The sequence below is a fragment of the Rhodamnia argentea genome, chromosome 5 (assembly GCF_020921035.1).
Source record: "Rhodamnia argentea isolate NSW1041297 chromosome 5, ASM2092103v1, whole genome shotgun sequence".
NCBI lineage: Eukaryota > Viridiplantae > Streptophyta > Magnoliopsida > Myrtales > Myrtaceae > Rhodamnia > Rhodamnia argentea.
In genome coordinates this window covers 19289550-19305631 of record NC_063154.1, presented here as the reverse complement: position 1 = coordinate 19305631, position 16082 = coordinate 19289550, and the positions used below count along the sequence as shown (strand labels likewise).

Here is a 16082-nt window from a genome sequence, read left to right as displayed (position 1 = left end):
ACCTCTAGTCCAATTGTTGCGATATATTTGCGAGATGCACTCTCCATCTTCTTAGCATTGATCACATCATAGTTGGCATTCCTTAGTAGAGAAGTGGCTCGACTACCTTCCAGTCCAAGCTATTAAGAACAACAATACTCAAGCTAAAATCGTACTTATAATTATTCAAATACATAGTGACTTCCTTAAACGTAATGTCAAGAGTACCTTTTGAGTGGTGGCATTGTTAGGATGCATCTATGTGACAAACGGGTAGGGTTCTCTCTGTCCGACTTTCTCTTCACCCTGTTTTCTTTAAAAAAATGAAGGCAAAAGTATTGATAGAGACTAGAGACACAAGATGAATAAACCTTACCTTTTTCTTTTGTTTTAATGAACAATTCCTTGGGTTGTGACCTCGTTTGAAGCACAAATGGCATGTGATTTTTGTGCCTTGTCTTGACACTTTGAATCCATTTTTAGATTCTCCTTCCTCTCTTATCCTTTTCTTTTTAGGGCTACTAGGCATAACCCGAGGCGTTGGTGCCACCAAAGGTTCTCTATCACTGGAAGGCCAAAGATTATTGCCGTTCATTGCTTCCAAGTAGTGGTTGTATGTCTTCTTGTACCAATGGACGACAAAAGTTTCTATCTCTTCCCCTTTGAATAGAATGACACAAATTGCATGAGGGCACGGAATCCCACTCAAGTCCCATGCTCTACAAGAACATGAGTTGTTTCTTATGTCCACTACAAATTTATCGTTCCTATGGTGCACTTCAAATCCATTTTCTTCATTCCAAAGCACATGACAAAAAGCACTTTCTTTTTTGTTGCCTTCTATCTTCTCTAATATCCTTGGGGCAATGTCTCTTTTCCATCTTTGACATGCATCTCTTTTCTCATGCATTCTTGTCACCATCTTCTCTCTAATATCCTCAAGCATAGATATGACTGACATGTGTCTAGCTTCCAATATTGATCCATTAAATGCTTCTGACAAGTTATTGTCCACAAGATCCGACTTGCACATAGTTTTAAAGTAAGCTTTGCACCAAAATTTTGGAGCAATCCTCATCAAGTCAGCCTTTCCCGTCTTGCTCATCTTATCCAGTTCCCCAAGCTGCTTTTCAAATTACGGGATTGTAGTTGACTTGGCACAAATCCAAAATTGTTTACGACAGTCATTAACCCCATTCTTCTTGCGCCAATTTGCATAAATATGTCTTGCATATCATCATTGCTCAGCCAATGGCATCTCCTCCTCTGGTACCTACACAAGCCCCCGCAAAAGAATACATGATATTATATATATATATATATATATATATATATATGTAATGACGTAACAATATGGCACACATGGAAAGTCTAAAATGAAGGAAGAATAATAACATTACCTTATGCTGATCTGAAATCACTATGTATCTCACACCGTCCTTTGTGCCAAGGTCAAACTTCAAGGCCTCTACGAACCAGCCCCATGAATCCTTATTCTCGACCTCAACGGCGGCCCATGCAATGGGGTACATTTGGTTATATGCATCCCTCCCAACAACAGTTAATAACTCACCCTTCAACATTCCTTTTAAAAAACACCCATCCAACCCTATCAAAGGTCCGCAACCTTCAAGAGAACCCTTTCTCACAGTATCAAAGCAAACAAAAAACCATTGGAAGACGGGTCTTGAATTTGGTGATTCTCTTATAAACTTTACCTTCACAGTATTTCAAGGATTTCTATGAATAATTTCTTCACAATAATTCCGCAACCTGTTGAACTCATAGGAGTACATACCATTTAGTTTTTCGATTACCTTCAGCTTAGCCCTTCTACGTTGGGTTATAGTAACATCTAAGCTCATCTGCTCTCGCACAATTTTTTTGAACTCATGCAACTTCATTGAAGGAGTTGCCCTCCACAAGCTTAGATAATGCTTGGCTATATATGTAGATGTAAACCTCATCACTTGGAAAGACCAAGAGCATGTGTGCTCATCCTTAAAAGTTTTCACTAGAAACAAGCCTGTCTTACTATCTCTAGTTGCATAAATTAACCAGTCACAATTTTTAGCCTTGCATTTTGCCCTTACTCTCATTTTGTCGTTCTTGATAAACTCATTATTAACTCTTCTGGTAGCAGCATATTTATTGATAGCTTCCTTAAACTGCTTAGGTCCATCAAATACCATATTCAATGCAAAATGAGGTATCTCTGTGGTTTCATCATACTGCGCATGTGTGCTCTTCCTTCTACCAGCTTCTTCCATTTCTATCTATTCTTCATCATTCGTGACAAAACTCCAATTAGAGTCACTTGAGTCAAAGTATTTAGTCTTAAGGTCAACATTATCTTTACAATTGGTCATTACAGCCTCTTTCCTCCTCCTTTTTGGTTCCACTTTAACATCTATTTTACTTGGTATCTCTAGCAACCTAGCAACTCTATATGCATTATTTGTCTTAAAAGTTCTAATTTTTCCCCTAGCCGCTTGAAGTTCTTCTTCTTCATTGTCAGATAACCATGGGACCTCAATAAGCTCAGCACCATCTTCAATTTCATGATTTTTTTGATCAAGAAGCATTACAACTCCTTTATCTTCTCCTAAGTTCATTGGTCTCTTAACTAACCCATCGCCAATGTATTCACCATGTTCAATAAATATCTCACATATACCACCAACGTTTTCCCAAAATCCTATCATTTCCTGTACCGAAGTGTCATCTTCAATTAATCTTAGGCCATTCTCAAAATTCTTCCCCGGCATTAACTAATGGAATTTCTCAATATTAGAGTAACCCGTATCTTGTACAAAGTGCAAAATCTCAAAGTAGCTTAGTTTATCGGGATCATAAAGCCACTCACTACTATGACCATTAGCATAATCTACTATTTTATCACGACCAAACCTACCCCCAACCCACAGAGTAAATCGAAATGTCTCATTGGCCATGTAAATCTGCAAAAAGTTGCACATAAAAATCAGCAAAACTAAAATCGAAAAAGGACTCAATCAATATATTTCAATTGTTTATATAATATGAACAAACAATTAGTACGAGTATAATCTTAATACAAGAAAACAAAGACAAATGCGGGTCATGTCCGAAAAGCCATGAAAAAGCTACAACCAAAGGCTACGGCAAGTTGGGACCACACTAAATTAGTATAACAAAACTTGATGTGCATTCAATATTGTTTTAATACTCTTATAGGATATTGCGTACCACAACATGCCCAAACAAGCTATTCCCACTTTACAATAAATCATGCATTTTCATCTTCGAGAAAGTTCTCATTAACCCATATTCAAGAAAGTCGTAATTAACCCTAAATAAAAGTCATGCAAGAGCCTACATGACACGTCATCCTTGTAAAATCTCCACTTGTATAGACCCGAGTCTTCAAAGAAAGGAAAAGATGAAAACCTCCACAATTAGGGCCATTGAAACCGAATGTTGATGGGTTGCACCTCACCAAGTTAACAGAGGGCGTAATCGCTTGCGTCTGTTGCGACTCGGACGGAAGATCGCTAGATGGCTTTGTACGACATGTACGGGCTTCCTCTGCTCTTCAATCAACTCGAGTGTGTGTGCATCTACGAGCTCCACCAGCAGAGGCGGTAGCATGCACTCTACAATCCCAATATCCGAATTGTTGCCGGCATCAATCTCAACCCAGCCCTCTTCGTTGTATTGTCGATCGAAGCATTTTAAGAAATCTGCAATTGAGGAGGAAGAAAAACGGCGATTTTTTTTCTTTCTTTTGGTTCCAAGAGATGTGATTGTGAAGAAGAGGGATATCTAAAACCCAATTTTAATGACAAAAGATTTTTTTTTTTAAAAGCATATGCTGAGTCATATTTTTAAAAATCCAACTCAGCTCTTCATGTTATCAGGTAAAGCTCCACATCATCACTTAACGGTTTGAACAAACAAAAGGACTAGATTGATCATTTATCAATAGTCTAGGGACCATCTGTGTCAAATTGAAAGTACATGGACAAGATTGCACATTTAATCAAAGTTCGGAGATTATTTTGGTCATTTTCCCTATATAATTAATACACTTGTTTTTGTAATTATATTATATTTATTTTCTTTTTATTCTATGAACAAACACTTGTGCATGTAAAAGCTCTCGTGACGGTTCGAAGTTGGCAACTAGCAAGAGATGAAGCAATGCCCGGCAACGGAGGCTAATTGATGTGGAGGTGCCCAGCTCCGCGGAGAGAGAGAGAGAGAGAGGGCCTTTTAGGAAGGGAAGTTGGTGTTGGTAGTTTGTTTGTAAAACAAACTAAGAGGTGCCTTGTCTCATATCGAAAAGATGTGAGTACACACGTGGACTAGATTTGGCACTAATCAATAATTATCATTTTTTTTTTAGTGAAACAATGCGACTGTTCATAAAAGGGCTCTTACAACCTTTGAAGAGGTGTGTTCGTATTATGTCTGTTTGAACATAATTTCTTAACTTTTGAAAGGTCATGTCCGTTACGGCATAACTCCTTAGCCTTTAAAAGGTCATGTCCGTTCAAATACTTTCTCTATATATTACTAAACGTGTCTATTAAATTAAGAACTTCATCTTCCATTTTTTTTTTAATTTTTTCTTTGACGAGAAGTACGGCTACTCTTTCCAATTATTTTATAAAGAGATCCTGGAGAAATATCAGAATTACTATCTGCTATTCTCATTGAGATTTTGTTGTATCCTGGATGATATTTGTGGGAAACCATTAGCAACATTGTGGGGCAAATAAATCCTTAAAGAGAGTGTTATCACGCCTCAAAGTCCGATTCTATTATTCATCTCATTCGCTAAATTTCTCAACAGTTGGTTTCTCATTTGTTTTGGAAATCATGTGGTTGGAGAGGCGCATGTATATAATATAGAGCACCATAAGGTCCAACGCCTCACTAACAGCTAATTCAAACCCTAGTTTATACCCTTCTTCTTCTTCTTTTTTAATAGTTTATACCCTTCTTGATGTTAAAATTTGGCGTGCAATCAAGTCGAAGTAAAACATAAAACGAGAAAGAAAAATTGAGACACGAGATTTTATCATGGTTCAACCTTAAACTAGGGTTACGTTCAACAGATGATTTCACTATAATTAGCACATCGCACATCTCGTCACATCACTCAATTACAAGCAAAAAAAGTACGTTAAGTAGTAGCTATTCATGAGAGCAAGCCCAAATTACTAATGAAAAATTATGCGATGCCCCCTTAAGGCCTCCGCCGGGGCGGCTCCCTCGAACTCCAGCCCACTCAACATGAAGCAGGATCCATATACGTTTCGGTTGCGGGAGAATGTGAACCATATCCCAACACTTGAATTATGGGCCTTTCTTCCTCAAATTTTTCATTTGATCGAGAGACATGACATGGATAGTGAGTTTGGCATATGAGGTGGGCGGACATAACAAATGACAAAAACCTCGATTTACTAATTTGATGCATTCTATGTAGACGTCACCTCATACGCATGCATCGAATTTTCTTATAAATAAGTCTTCCTAAACATCAGGGAAAAAGAGAGAATGATCGTGCTCGAGGAGAGGCCAATAAAAGAAAAAGAGAGAGTTGGCTCATTAAATTACGAGATTCCTTGCGAATTTCACTTGAAAATTGAGATTGAATTCCGTCCAACTTTATATTTTGCACTTACTCTTATCATTGTTTTTATAACTTTTGGCCACCAACTCTGGGCACCAACGCGAAGGTCCAAAGTCTCCTCTTCACCAACCGCTCACCAACTGAGCAACCCAAAAAAAAAATCAAAATCAAAAATAAAAAAACAAAAATTCTCACCAACTTAGTTTCCACATGCAACCCACAAGTGGTGGGTCCCAACTGGATATTTAATTTTTGCGACAAAAACGCATTATCATAAACAGTGGTTAGTAATTCACTTTAAAAAGGGGAACAGAAAAAAAAAGGAAGTAGTTCGCATTCGAAATGGAAAGCCATGCCATTGTTAGCTCGAAATCGTATTGATCATCGCACGAATCGTCAACCGGTACTCGCTCGAACCGGCTGAATCGGGTGAAAAGAAACGGGTTGGATCGGCGAAAGAAAACAGTTTAGAAAATCTAATTGACATTGATTGGAAGGGCCGGACGGGGTCGGTCATGTACGGTTTTAATTTTTTTTTTTTCTAGATTAACAAGTCGTCTCTATTCTTTTTCTTTTTTTTAAAGATCAAGGATCCGTCTCAATTAAATTTTTACTTTTTGTGTTTTACTTAATCAAAATCTCGAGATTAAATCGAGTTTACTTTTTTAAAATAGAACATACGTGAAGCTTTCGTAATATGCAAAACTTAGCATAAATTTTTTTTTTTTCATGATTTATAGTTACCCAAATAATATCATAAATTTAGGAGATAAAGTACCAATCAAAGGGTTAGGTCAATGGCCGATCATTCCGTGGGCCCAGCCGGCGACAAATGATTGGTCCATCCGAGCAATTCACCAACCCCCGACCGGCAAGTGCTCGGTGGGCGGTCTAAACATTACCTAACCGGTTCAAACCGGCTCGACCTCTCTCCCTTATATCTCCCCCATCTCCGGACTCAGCGTGGGAAGACAGAAAAAACAGAGCAAACAGAAGCGCCAGAAGCCATTGAAAAAAGAAAGAAAGGCACAAAAGAGATCAGAAGGTGAAGGAGAAGGAGCCAAGAATCATCAATGGCCGCCAACGGAGAGTCCCAGCAGAACCAAGCAGGGCGGCATCAGGAAGTCGGCCACAAGAGCCTCTTGCAGAGCGATGCTCTGTATCAGGTTGAAAGATGTTCCTGTCCATGATTGTATTGAGAGCTTGACAGTAAATTTTGGTTTTCTCGATCTCGGCTCGATGTCCTGACATGGGATCGTCTTCTTCTTGCCTGTTTTGTAGTATATATTGGAGACTAGTGTCTACCCAAGAGAGCCAGAGCCCATGAAGGAGCTCAGAGAGTTGACTGCTAAGCACCCATGGTGGGTCTTCCAGGATTTGTGTCGTCAGTGTTGATGTAGAAAGTTGCTGTCTTTAATGCTCTTTTGGGTATTTGATCTTGGGGCTTTTTGGTGATTAATATCGTGTGGGGAAATTGAAACAGGAACCTGATGACCACATCAGCCGATGAAGGGCAGTTCCTGAACATGCTGCTCAAGCTCATCAATGCCAAGAACACCATGGAGATCGGCGTCTACACCGGCTACTCTCTCCTCGCCACCGCCCTCGCCATTCCCCACGACGGAAAGGTCAGATCAGACAGCAGCCTTTGACTCGAGTAATTGAAACAAATGGTGATTATGTTCGGTAGTTAATGATTCATGATTGGGAAGTTTTCAATATTCTTCAACACTTCTAGAAGGATTCAAGTTCAAGACAATGTGGCTGGTCACCAACTTTGCCTAACAATGCTTTGTTCACACCTGAAAAGATGGCGAAAAGAACCTAAAAAAAATGATTCTGGCCAGCCCAAAAACTAGAAATTCAGGAAGAAACCTAATGACAATTTGGCAGCTTCTGAGATCCCTGTGTATTGCTATTGCTCACAGATCTTGGCCATGGACATCAATAGAGAGAACTACGAGATCGGGTTGCCAGTCATCCAGAAGGCCGGCGTCGCCCACAAGATCGATTTCAGAGAAGGCCCCGCTATGCCGGTCCTCGACCAGCTCGTGCAAGATGTAAGTAGCAAAAATAACACGGCGAGATCGCGTTTGATCTCGCTCTGTTGGGCTCTATGCTGCAGAAGTTGCAAAACTAATGCATTCTCAATCTTCAAAACATGTTTAGTCCTTTTCCTAGAAGTGACCCCAATTCAGCACATTTCCAAAAATGCTCCAGGCAGAATACAATGGCTACAGGTCATTGAAGACAACTTGGTCAAATATGGATAACCAAGCATGTTTTATCTAGAAAGCTTAGACTCTACATAGAGCAAACCAAACAAAAAAAAAAAAAAAAAACCTGGTTTGTTGAATTTAAGTAGAGTCTCCCTCCAATTCAATCTGGTATGTCTCTTACAAAATGAACATAATTTATTTGAGGATCGAGTCCGTTTCCTTGTGAGACGGAACGATATTGACCGGTCGATGGCTTCGGCTAGAGGAGAAAAATATAGTTCGGCACGATGCCTCTGTCTAGTTGTTTCTTAATGTGGTACCGGATGTCTGACTGAGTTCTAACGAGAGGCTGACATGCATATTAACCTAACGCATCACGACCTTCGAATCAAGTAGACCCGACATTGGTTCCACATGATCTGATGGCCAAGAGCGAGCGCCAAACCTTAAACGTTGTTATCCATGCAAACCGCAGGAGAAGAACCATGGAATGTATGACTTCATATTCGTGGATGCCGATAAGGACAACTACATCAACTACCACAAGAGGCTGATCGACCTGGTCAAGGTTGGTGGCCTGATCGGCTACGACAACACCCTGTGGAACGGCTCTGTGGTTGCGCCCCCCGAGGCGCCCCTCCGCAAGTACGTCCGGTACTACCGGGACTTCGTGCTGGAGCTCAACAAGGCCCTCGCCGTGGACCCCCGGATCGAGATCTGCATGCTCCCCGTCGGCGACGGCATCACTCTGTGCCGTCGGATCAGCTGATCACCACCAGCACGAAGATCCCAAAATCAAGCGTTGATGCAATCGGGAACTACACTTTGATACTCTTCTTTTCTTTGTCATCTTTCCCATCTTCTGTTCTATATTGTCTTTGAACCATTAAGAATGTATTTGTATTCAAACGAATGTTTTAAGGATTGAGAAGAAGTTTGCTGATTTGGCTTTCAATGGAGCTACATTCAAATTGGACACCCATTGCGAGGAATTTAGTTCTTACAAGTAAATGCCCAATACCCAAATAAGCTTACGAAGTTCGTTACAATCGAGTGCTTTTTGGGTTTTGATAAATAAATAAAAAAAAGTGCTTCCTAGGTCGTCTCAGACTTTGCAATTGAACTTTATCCGAAAATATCTTGAAATTTTTTATTTCACCATGAGTACAAAGGATTTACTTGTTATTAATATAGTCTAGCCTCTAGCTCTTCTTTCTTTAGGCCCCGTTTTTCACTCCGATAGTATCATAAATCAGGTCGATGCAGAAGAAATGGCCGCATTTCTATACGATTAAGTAAGTAAAATAGCTAAGAGAAAAATTTGTCTCAAATTACATTGATTATTCTACCAGAACTTACGGACTTGTTCATGTACGAAGATCGTCGCGGATTGTAATCGGCAAAACCGAGATCGTCATTATGGCTTAATCGTGCTGACTATGATGACAAAAGTCTTGAAGTTACTCTACACTTAAGATGGACGAGACACGGGACATTTGAGAGAATAGACTATATTCCTCCAATTAGGATTGTAGGACAACGTGGCCCTTTGAAGATTATAAGATGTTTGGGATTTTTATCAAGCGCTTGAGGAATCTTGCTCTCGACATGTCTCGATCGTTGCATTTATGAGAAATTCATGTATCAAATGTCCTTCCACATAATCGTAGTTAACGTATAAAGTCATCTTTCGTATTCAATAAACTAGACTTGATAATGGGTTCGGTAGCGTATGATCGGCTAGGCGTAAATTTTAAGTAGAAAAGGATTTTTAGCAACTTGTTTTGTTCTTACCCCAATCTTCCAAGCAAGGGGTGCGTTTATTTCGCGAAAAACCATGATTTAGAAAATATTTTCTAAAAATATCACTTGTATCACTTATCAAAATAGTTGAATTAAAAACATTTTAATTTTTCATTACACTGTTTAGATATATATCATCGTGGATGGTAAAAATATTTTTCATTATTTTTAAGAGATGTAATCATTCATTTCTTGAAAAATGTTTTTGGGATCATCGTTTTTCCGCGAAATAAACCAACTACTCATTTGTTTCCTAATTTTAATTTTATAAGGACATCTAGGGCTTGTTCCCGACCACATCCGACCGTTGACGAGGTTTGTTTCGAAACCATTTTTGCTTCCGATGTGGGTTTAAGGTCAAACATGACGTTACGTTTCTATCTAACCCCGGGGACAGTCTTCTGACCAAACAACTTCCAGATATAAACCGGACATAACTCAGAAAAATCTACCGAGTTCGAACAGATTCAGAAAATCTGGCAAAATGACATTTAAAGTGTCAATATTTACGTACAATGCTCACTTAAATATTAATATATTTTTTTAATCACTTAAATGTCAATTTTTTTTAGAGTGCCAACTTCGGTGAAAGTCTCCGGAAATCTTACGTGGCGTCTAATGGCTCGCCGAAGAATCCTAATCAGCAATAAAAAAGCCAAAAATTAATAAAAAAAATATTCAACATAATATTCAAAAAATTAAAAATAAGTTAAAATTTTAAGAGATTAAAATAAAATAAAAAATAGTTAAAAAATGACTAAAAGAGCATTTGTATCTGAAAAGTTATAATACAATCTTCATCACTTTTATCTGCAAAAAATCAAAATTCACTCCCGAATTTGCATTGAAAAATTTAAAAAATTAAAAATTAAGCTAAAAATAACTAAATAACATAAACAAAAAAAATTAAAGCCCTCGCCGCTGCCATTCAGTTTTTACTTTTTTTTTATTTTTAACTTATTTTTAATTTTAAGAGTGAATTTTTTTAATAAAAATTGCCACGTAGACTTTCTTTTTCAAATAAAATTTCCATTTGGAGTCCACGTGGACTGATTTTTAGAAAAAAAAAATTTGCCATGTGGACTTATAAATGGCATAGCACTAAAACGTTTTGAATAAAAATGGCACATATATATTTTGACAGGAATTTCTCGCTGTTGACACCAAAGTGATCGTTTTTTCTTAGATTTGACACTTAAGTGATCCAAAAAAAATGTTGGTATTAAAATGAGCATCGTAGAAAAATATTGACACTATAAGTGCTCTTTTGCCGAGAAAATCTTAAGACCAGTATAATGAAAGGAAATAAAAAAAAAAAGGACGTCGAGGAGGCGGGGAAATTATTATGATCGATAGTCAAACTACCCGATGCGATCACCATCTCTCGTTATGGCAACGACCATGTGGCAATAGTCTATCTTCTCACACATTGTCGCTTGCTCTCATTCGAATATGAATCTCCTATCATAACCACCTACTTGGACTGATTGTCTCAGTCGGCCTTCCAATGTGGGCGACTCAAGGTGGAGACCAAAACAATGGCTACATTCGATCGTCTAAATTTCTAATCAAGACATGATTGAATAGGATAAGATATGAAATCCATGAATTTTGTTACATCCTATCCATAAGCCGGATATATTCATTGGAATTTCTTTTTATCTTATAATATATATATATATATATATATATATATATGATGTTTATAAATTTCTAAATTAGTAGTTTTTTTTTTGTCGATTCTAAATTAGTAGTTATATAATTATATATTGTATTTATATTTGTCACATATTTTAGCTATTTTAGTATTTTATATAAGCAAATAAACTAAATTAGTTAATAGTGTCGTGAGAGACTTACCATTTTTGTTTGTGCAAGTTCTAGATTTATTTACACTGATGCCTTTTATACTTAGCAGTAGACAAGATAATATAATGGATGTTAAAAATCCGGAAAAAGGGCATTAAAAGTCCTAAAACTTGTTACGAAAGTACATTTGAATCTTAAAAGTTAAAAAAAAAAATGCAATTAAATCCTAAAACTTATCATGAAAGTGCATTCGAATCATAAAACTTTCAAAATATGTAATCAAGTCTTAAAACTTCTCATATTAGTTCAATCAATTTCTTTCATTGATTGCACTTTTTGAAAATTTTAGGACTCGATTACACTTTCGTGACTAGTTTTAAGACTTTATTGCATTTTTTGAAAATTTTAAAACTCGAATGCACTTTCTTGACAAGTTTTAAAACTTGATTGAACTTTTTGAAAATTTTAGAATTCATTTGCACTTACATGAAAAATTTTAAGACTTCTAATGCACTTATTCCTAAAAATCATGTCCACTTTTATTCCACCTCTCCCATAAGATAGTCTTAACCGAGTTATCTTAGTTATCTCCCTCTTATATCCGACTTTATCCTATCTTGATCAGGCACCAAACACAAAATTCGATAAATTTAATATTATCTTGTCCACAAAACATAGCCAATGATGTTTGCCTTAATATCTCTCTCTCTCTCTCTCTCTCTCTCTCTCTACCATGCTTAGGCCCACGACTGCTGCAATGGCCGAAGTCCTTGGTGATGGCAACCCCTGCGGTAGCGAGCACCATGCCTTCACGCAACCACCATCTTTTTAAACCATGTGGCACCCAGAACTGAATAGATGATTGAACATCTGTCCTTCAATCATCTTAACGATGTAAACGGGCATTTAGCCATTGAGAAGCCACGAAGAGTCGAGAGATAAATAAACCATTCTATATAACGATTCTCATTTCAGAAATTATCACAGACGTGATTGTCAATTCAAGGAAAAAGGAAAAATTGCTATGCGCAATGATTTAGCAACAAAAAAAAAAAAAAGAGGAAATAAGTAAATACAGCAGATTTTGACTAGGTACTGAGATTTATCCACATCATTGCAATTTTTGCAGCATAATCTGGTAGCAGATCAACCATCATTCGGCTAAAAAATTCAATAAGAGATGCACTTATGTACCCTCATTCCATCCATCAAAGGAACCGGTCATGTTAGAGTTCAATCTTCAGGGCAATTGGTTAAGCAATAAGTTACAAACACCAGATGAAGCATAACGAGGATGAGCAAGCACTGGAGCCTGATAAGAGTTCGCAATGTTAAAATGAGACGCTTCGCAGCAAGAAATGCGAGTAAATAGCAAAACATAACGCAGGATCAAATCGCACAGCTAGAAGCATAGAACCCATCCCAGAATTATCATCACGTTCGTTCAATAATTAGAGGAGAACCTTTCTGGATATAATCATTCGCAGAGAAGAAAAGCTAGAACTAAGGAATGGACAGAAAATAAATTTGTTTTGACAGAAGTGTGTCCACCATCCACTGCTTCAATGTGTGATGCTAAACCACTTCAGAGCAAAATGCTTGAACTACTAAACTAGGTGCTTCATATCATATGCCTTGACGAACAACTTCAAAGAATAATGGATACCACAAGTTTCAAAATATCCTACCATAATTAAGAATCATGACCCAGAGTTTATCTAACCTTACTAGGATAAAGCTCCAACCTTTCATCACTGATGAACAAATTTGCAGCAGAAAAAACTAATCGAGCACCTTTTAGACAGCATACGCATAGGATTCACTTCAAGGGGTAAAAGAAAAAACACCCAGGATCTGGTGCTAGATCTCAAACTACTAAGATCGACATGATCAAAAGCACAACAATTTCCCTTCCATCAATAAAACCTACTCAATCAACCTTGAAACGCAAATGGACAAGTAACCTTATAAAGGAATTGCTTTGTTCATGTGCTCCAAGAGGCTTCAAACTTTTTGTAGTATTCCCCCAAGTTTATTGGGCAATTCTGGGTTCAAGCATTGAATTAAAACCAACAAAACGGCATTTTTATGCCCTAGAAGATATTTAAAGGAAAACCAGGACAGACTTGAGGCTACTGAGGTAAAACAACGCAACCCGTAAAGCAAAACCATAGGGAATTGACTTCCCATCTAGGTGCAAGATCAACTGAATAATTGAAAGCTTCCAGACCTAAATAAAGGGTTATGCTCTTTTCTAAACTGACTCAAGTAGGAAGCACAACTTACAGACATTGCAAACCCAATGCCTCATCACTAGTACGGCACACTGCCCACAACATAATTGTTCTAAAAACTTAATAAAAGAAGCTCTATAATGAGAGACAAACGCATACGAGAAAACATATTCCAAACGAGAAGACATATTCTAAAGCAAAACTAAAGTTTGCAAACACATTGAGCGCATGTAGGAAATGTAATAGCACTCGATGCAAGTATGCAACCAAAAACAATTCAACCTACAGACAAAAGTCAAAATTGCACTACAAATTCTATCCGCATAACGCGCAAAAGCATCAAAACTAAGGTAAAACCTCAAGGTTTGCAAATCCTTAATACTAAAAGCAGTAAGGCACGAGAAACGCTTGTCCAAATCTGGTTCGAATTTTCCATTAACGGTAACTCTTCTGGAACCTGGCGCGAGCACCACGACCGCCGAACTTCTTGGGCTCGCACCTCCTAGGATCAGCCACAAGCAGAGTCCTATCGTACCTGAATCAAAACCGACCCAAATCAACCCCAAAACCAATCGACAATTCACCGAAAAGATCGCATTTCTCGATCCATTAAGAGCAAAAAATCGCTAAGCTTCGGCCATTTCTCCCACCTGACCAAGATGTCCTTGATCTCCTTCTTGCTCTGCTCGTCCACGTACTTCTGGTAGAAAGCGACCAAGGCCTTGGCGATGCTCTGTCGGATGGCGTAGATCTGCGAGGTGTGACCGCCGCCCTTGACTCTGATCCTCATGTCGACGCCGGCGAAGCGGTGGCGGCCGAGGAGGAGGATGGGCTCGTAGGCCTTGAAGCGGAGGATCTCGGGCTCGACGAGCTCGATCGGGACGCCGTTGATCTTGATCAGGCCGCGGCCCCGCTTGCAGTACGTAACGGCGACGGCCGTCTTCTTGCGCCCGAAGCACTGCACCGACTCGATTGGAGCCGCCATAGCTAGGGTTTTCTCTGAGGTTGAGAGGGTCTGTGAGAGCTGGGTCCAGGGGTAAGGGGGTCGAGAGTAGTTTATACGAGGATCAACTAGGGTTTTGGCACCGTGAATAAATGACATCGAAGTGATGGGTTATTTACAACATTACCCCTCGCAGATTTTACATTTACATTAGTCCGATTGTGTAATCATTGTTAAATAAATAAATCCATAAGAGTTGCATTTTTATTAGAATATCGTACAAATTATAGATTTTCGAAATATGTATCTCTGGCCCTTTTTTCGTTGCAAATTTCATAATTAATGCATGAAACTTTACATATATTGATTAGGAGTTATTTTTAAATCATACACTTACCGTGAAATTAACGCCAAACGACTACGATATCATCTGTTCAGAAGATGAAAGAGACCATATTAGATTCTGTCACGTGGCGCCACATCCAAAAATTGTTTAGACATATAAACATGGGAAAATGACACTAAAAGTTTTATAACATTTGTACGACACTTAATTTAGTGTCAAAACTATTCGATAAATTGCTTATCACTTAAGTGCCATTGTTGATTTGGAGCACCGGAAATTTGACATGGCATATTTTATCAATCTTTCCTATCAAATGGCTTGCTGGTGTTTTGAGCTAGCATAAAAGCCCTAAATAACATCGTTCAATATGTTTGAACCAACTTTAAACCCTAATTCGAAAAAATCAACCGTGAAACTTTTTCGAGAAATTTTTACCAGTGAATTCTTTCAACGCTGGATCTGCTCATCATCGCAATCGATCTCGTGCTTTGAAACTTACCTATAGAGACCGAATGCATGTCTCAATAATGACTTTCTTGCTACTATCCTTCATTAGACCTTGAACATCATTGAAAATTTAAATAAATTTAAATTGTGAATTTAATTTGGAGAAAGAACAGTAAAGTCAACATTCAACTTAACGACAAAGTAAATAATTCAGTTTCCCTGTACTTTTGTCCAGAACGTAGTAAAACTTTTTCTTGCAATGAGTGGAGGGCCATTCAAACAATATACAATCCTAGGTATCAATTTTAAAACCAATTTTCAAAGAAGAGCTTTCATAATATACTTATATAGACAGATGTGGATTTAATAGGAGAAAGAAAAGTATAATTAATGTGGAAAATTACATTTATCTAATTTGATCATAAACCTTTTAAGGAGATCTGGGCACTTTTGGTTACAAATTGCTAATATGGACAAGCATTCTATGTGATACGGTCAAGATCGACATGAATTTTTTTTTTCATTTTTAATTTTTCTTTTAAAAGAAGAGTAAAGGAAAAAAATGGAAAGAAAAAAAATTATGTAAAAAATTATAAAAAAATGTCTACGTCCATTGGTCGTGCAACGTAAGATGGTTAATGTTCATGTTAATGATTTTAGGAGGAACTATTACAATGGT

The 16082-nt window shown here is 37.9% G+C and overlaps 2 protein-coding genes across 2 annotated transcripts; one reads left to right on the top strand and one right to left on the bottom strand.

Moving 5' to 3' along the window:
- The first annotated feature begins 6559 nt into the window (after positions 1 to 6559).
- LOC115737238 (caffeoyl-CoA O-methyltransferase 2) lies at positions 6560 to 8764 on the top strand. Its single transcript, XM_030669274.2, has 5 exons — positions 6560 to 6768; positions 6884 to 6963; positions 7086 to 7230; positions 7531 to 7662; positions 8297 to 8764. Exons 1-5 carry the CDS (start codon positions 6676 to 6678, stop codon positions 8588 to 8590), a joined length of 744 nt encoding a protein of 247 aa, XP_030525134.1. The 5' UTR covers positions 6560 to 6675; the 3' UTR covers positions 8591 to 8764.
- Positions 8765 to 13860: 5096 nt separating this feature from the next.
- Positions 13861 to 14733, bottom strand: LOC115737243 (40S ribosomal protein S16). Its single transcript, XM_030669278.2, has 2 exons — positions 14318 to 14733; positions 13861 to 14202 (listed from the first exon to the last, which is right to left on the bottom strand). The coding sequence occupies exons 1-2, from the start codon at positions 14650 to 14652 to the stop codon at positions 14103 to 14105; spliced, it is 435 nt and encodes a 144-aa protein (XP_030525138.1). The 5' UTR covers positions 14653 to 14733; the 3' UTR covers positions 13861 to 14102.
- Between the last annotated feature and the right edge of the window lie 1349 nt (positions 14734 to 16082).

Bases quoted from the DNA above. Each gene is read 5' to 3' on its own strand.
- LOC115737238 (XM_030669274.2), top strand. From the start codon at position 6,676: ATGGCCGCCAACGGAGAGTCCCAGCAGAACCAAGCAGGGCGGCATCAG. The intron at 7,231-7,530 runs GTCAGATCAGAC...TATTGCTCACAG, and splicing joins CCATTCCCCACGACGGAAAG to ATCTTGGCCATGGACATCAA. The intron at 7,663-8,296 runs GTAAGTAGCAAA...TGCAAACCGCAG, and splicing joins TCGACCAGCTCGTGCAAGAT to GAGAAGAACCATGGAATGTA.
- LOC115737243 (XM_030669278.2), bottom strand. From the start codon at position 14,652: ATGGCGGCTCCAATCGAGTCGGTGCAGTGCTTCGGGCGCAAGAAGACG. The intron at 14,203-14,317 runs GTGGGAGAAATG...GTTTTGATTCAG, and splicing joins ATCAAGGACATCTTGGTCAG to GTACGATAGGACTCTGCTTG.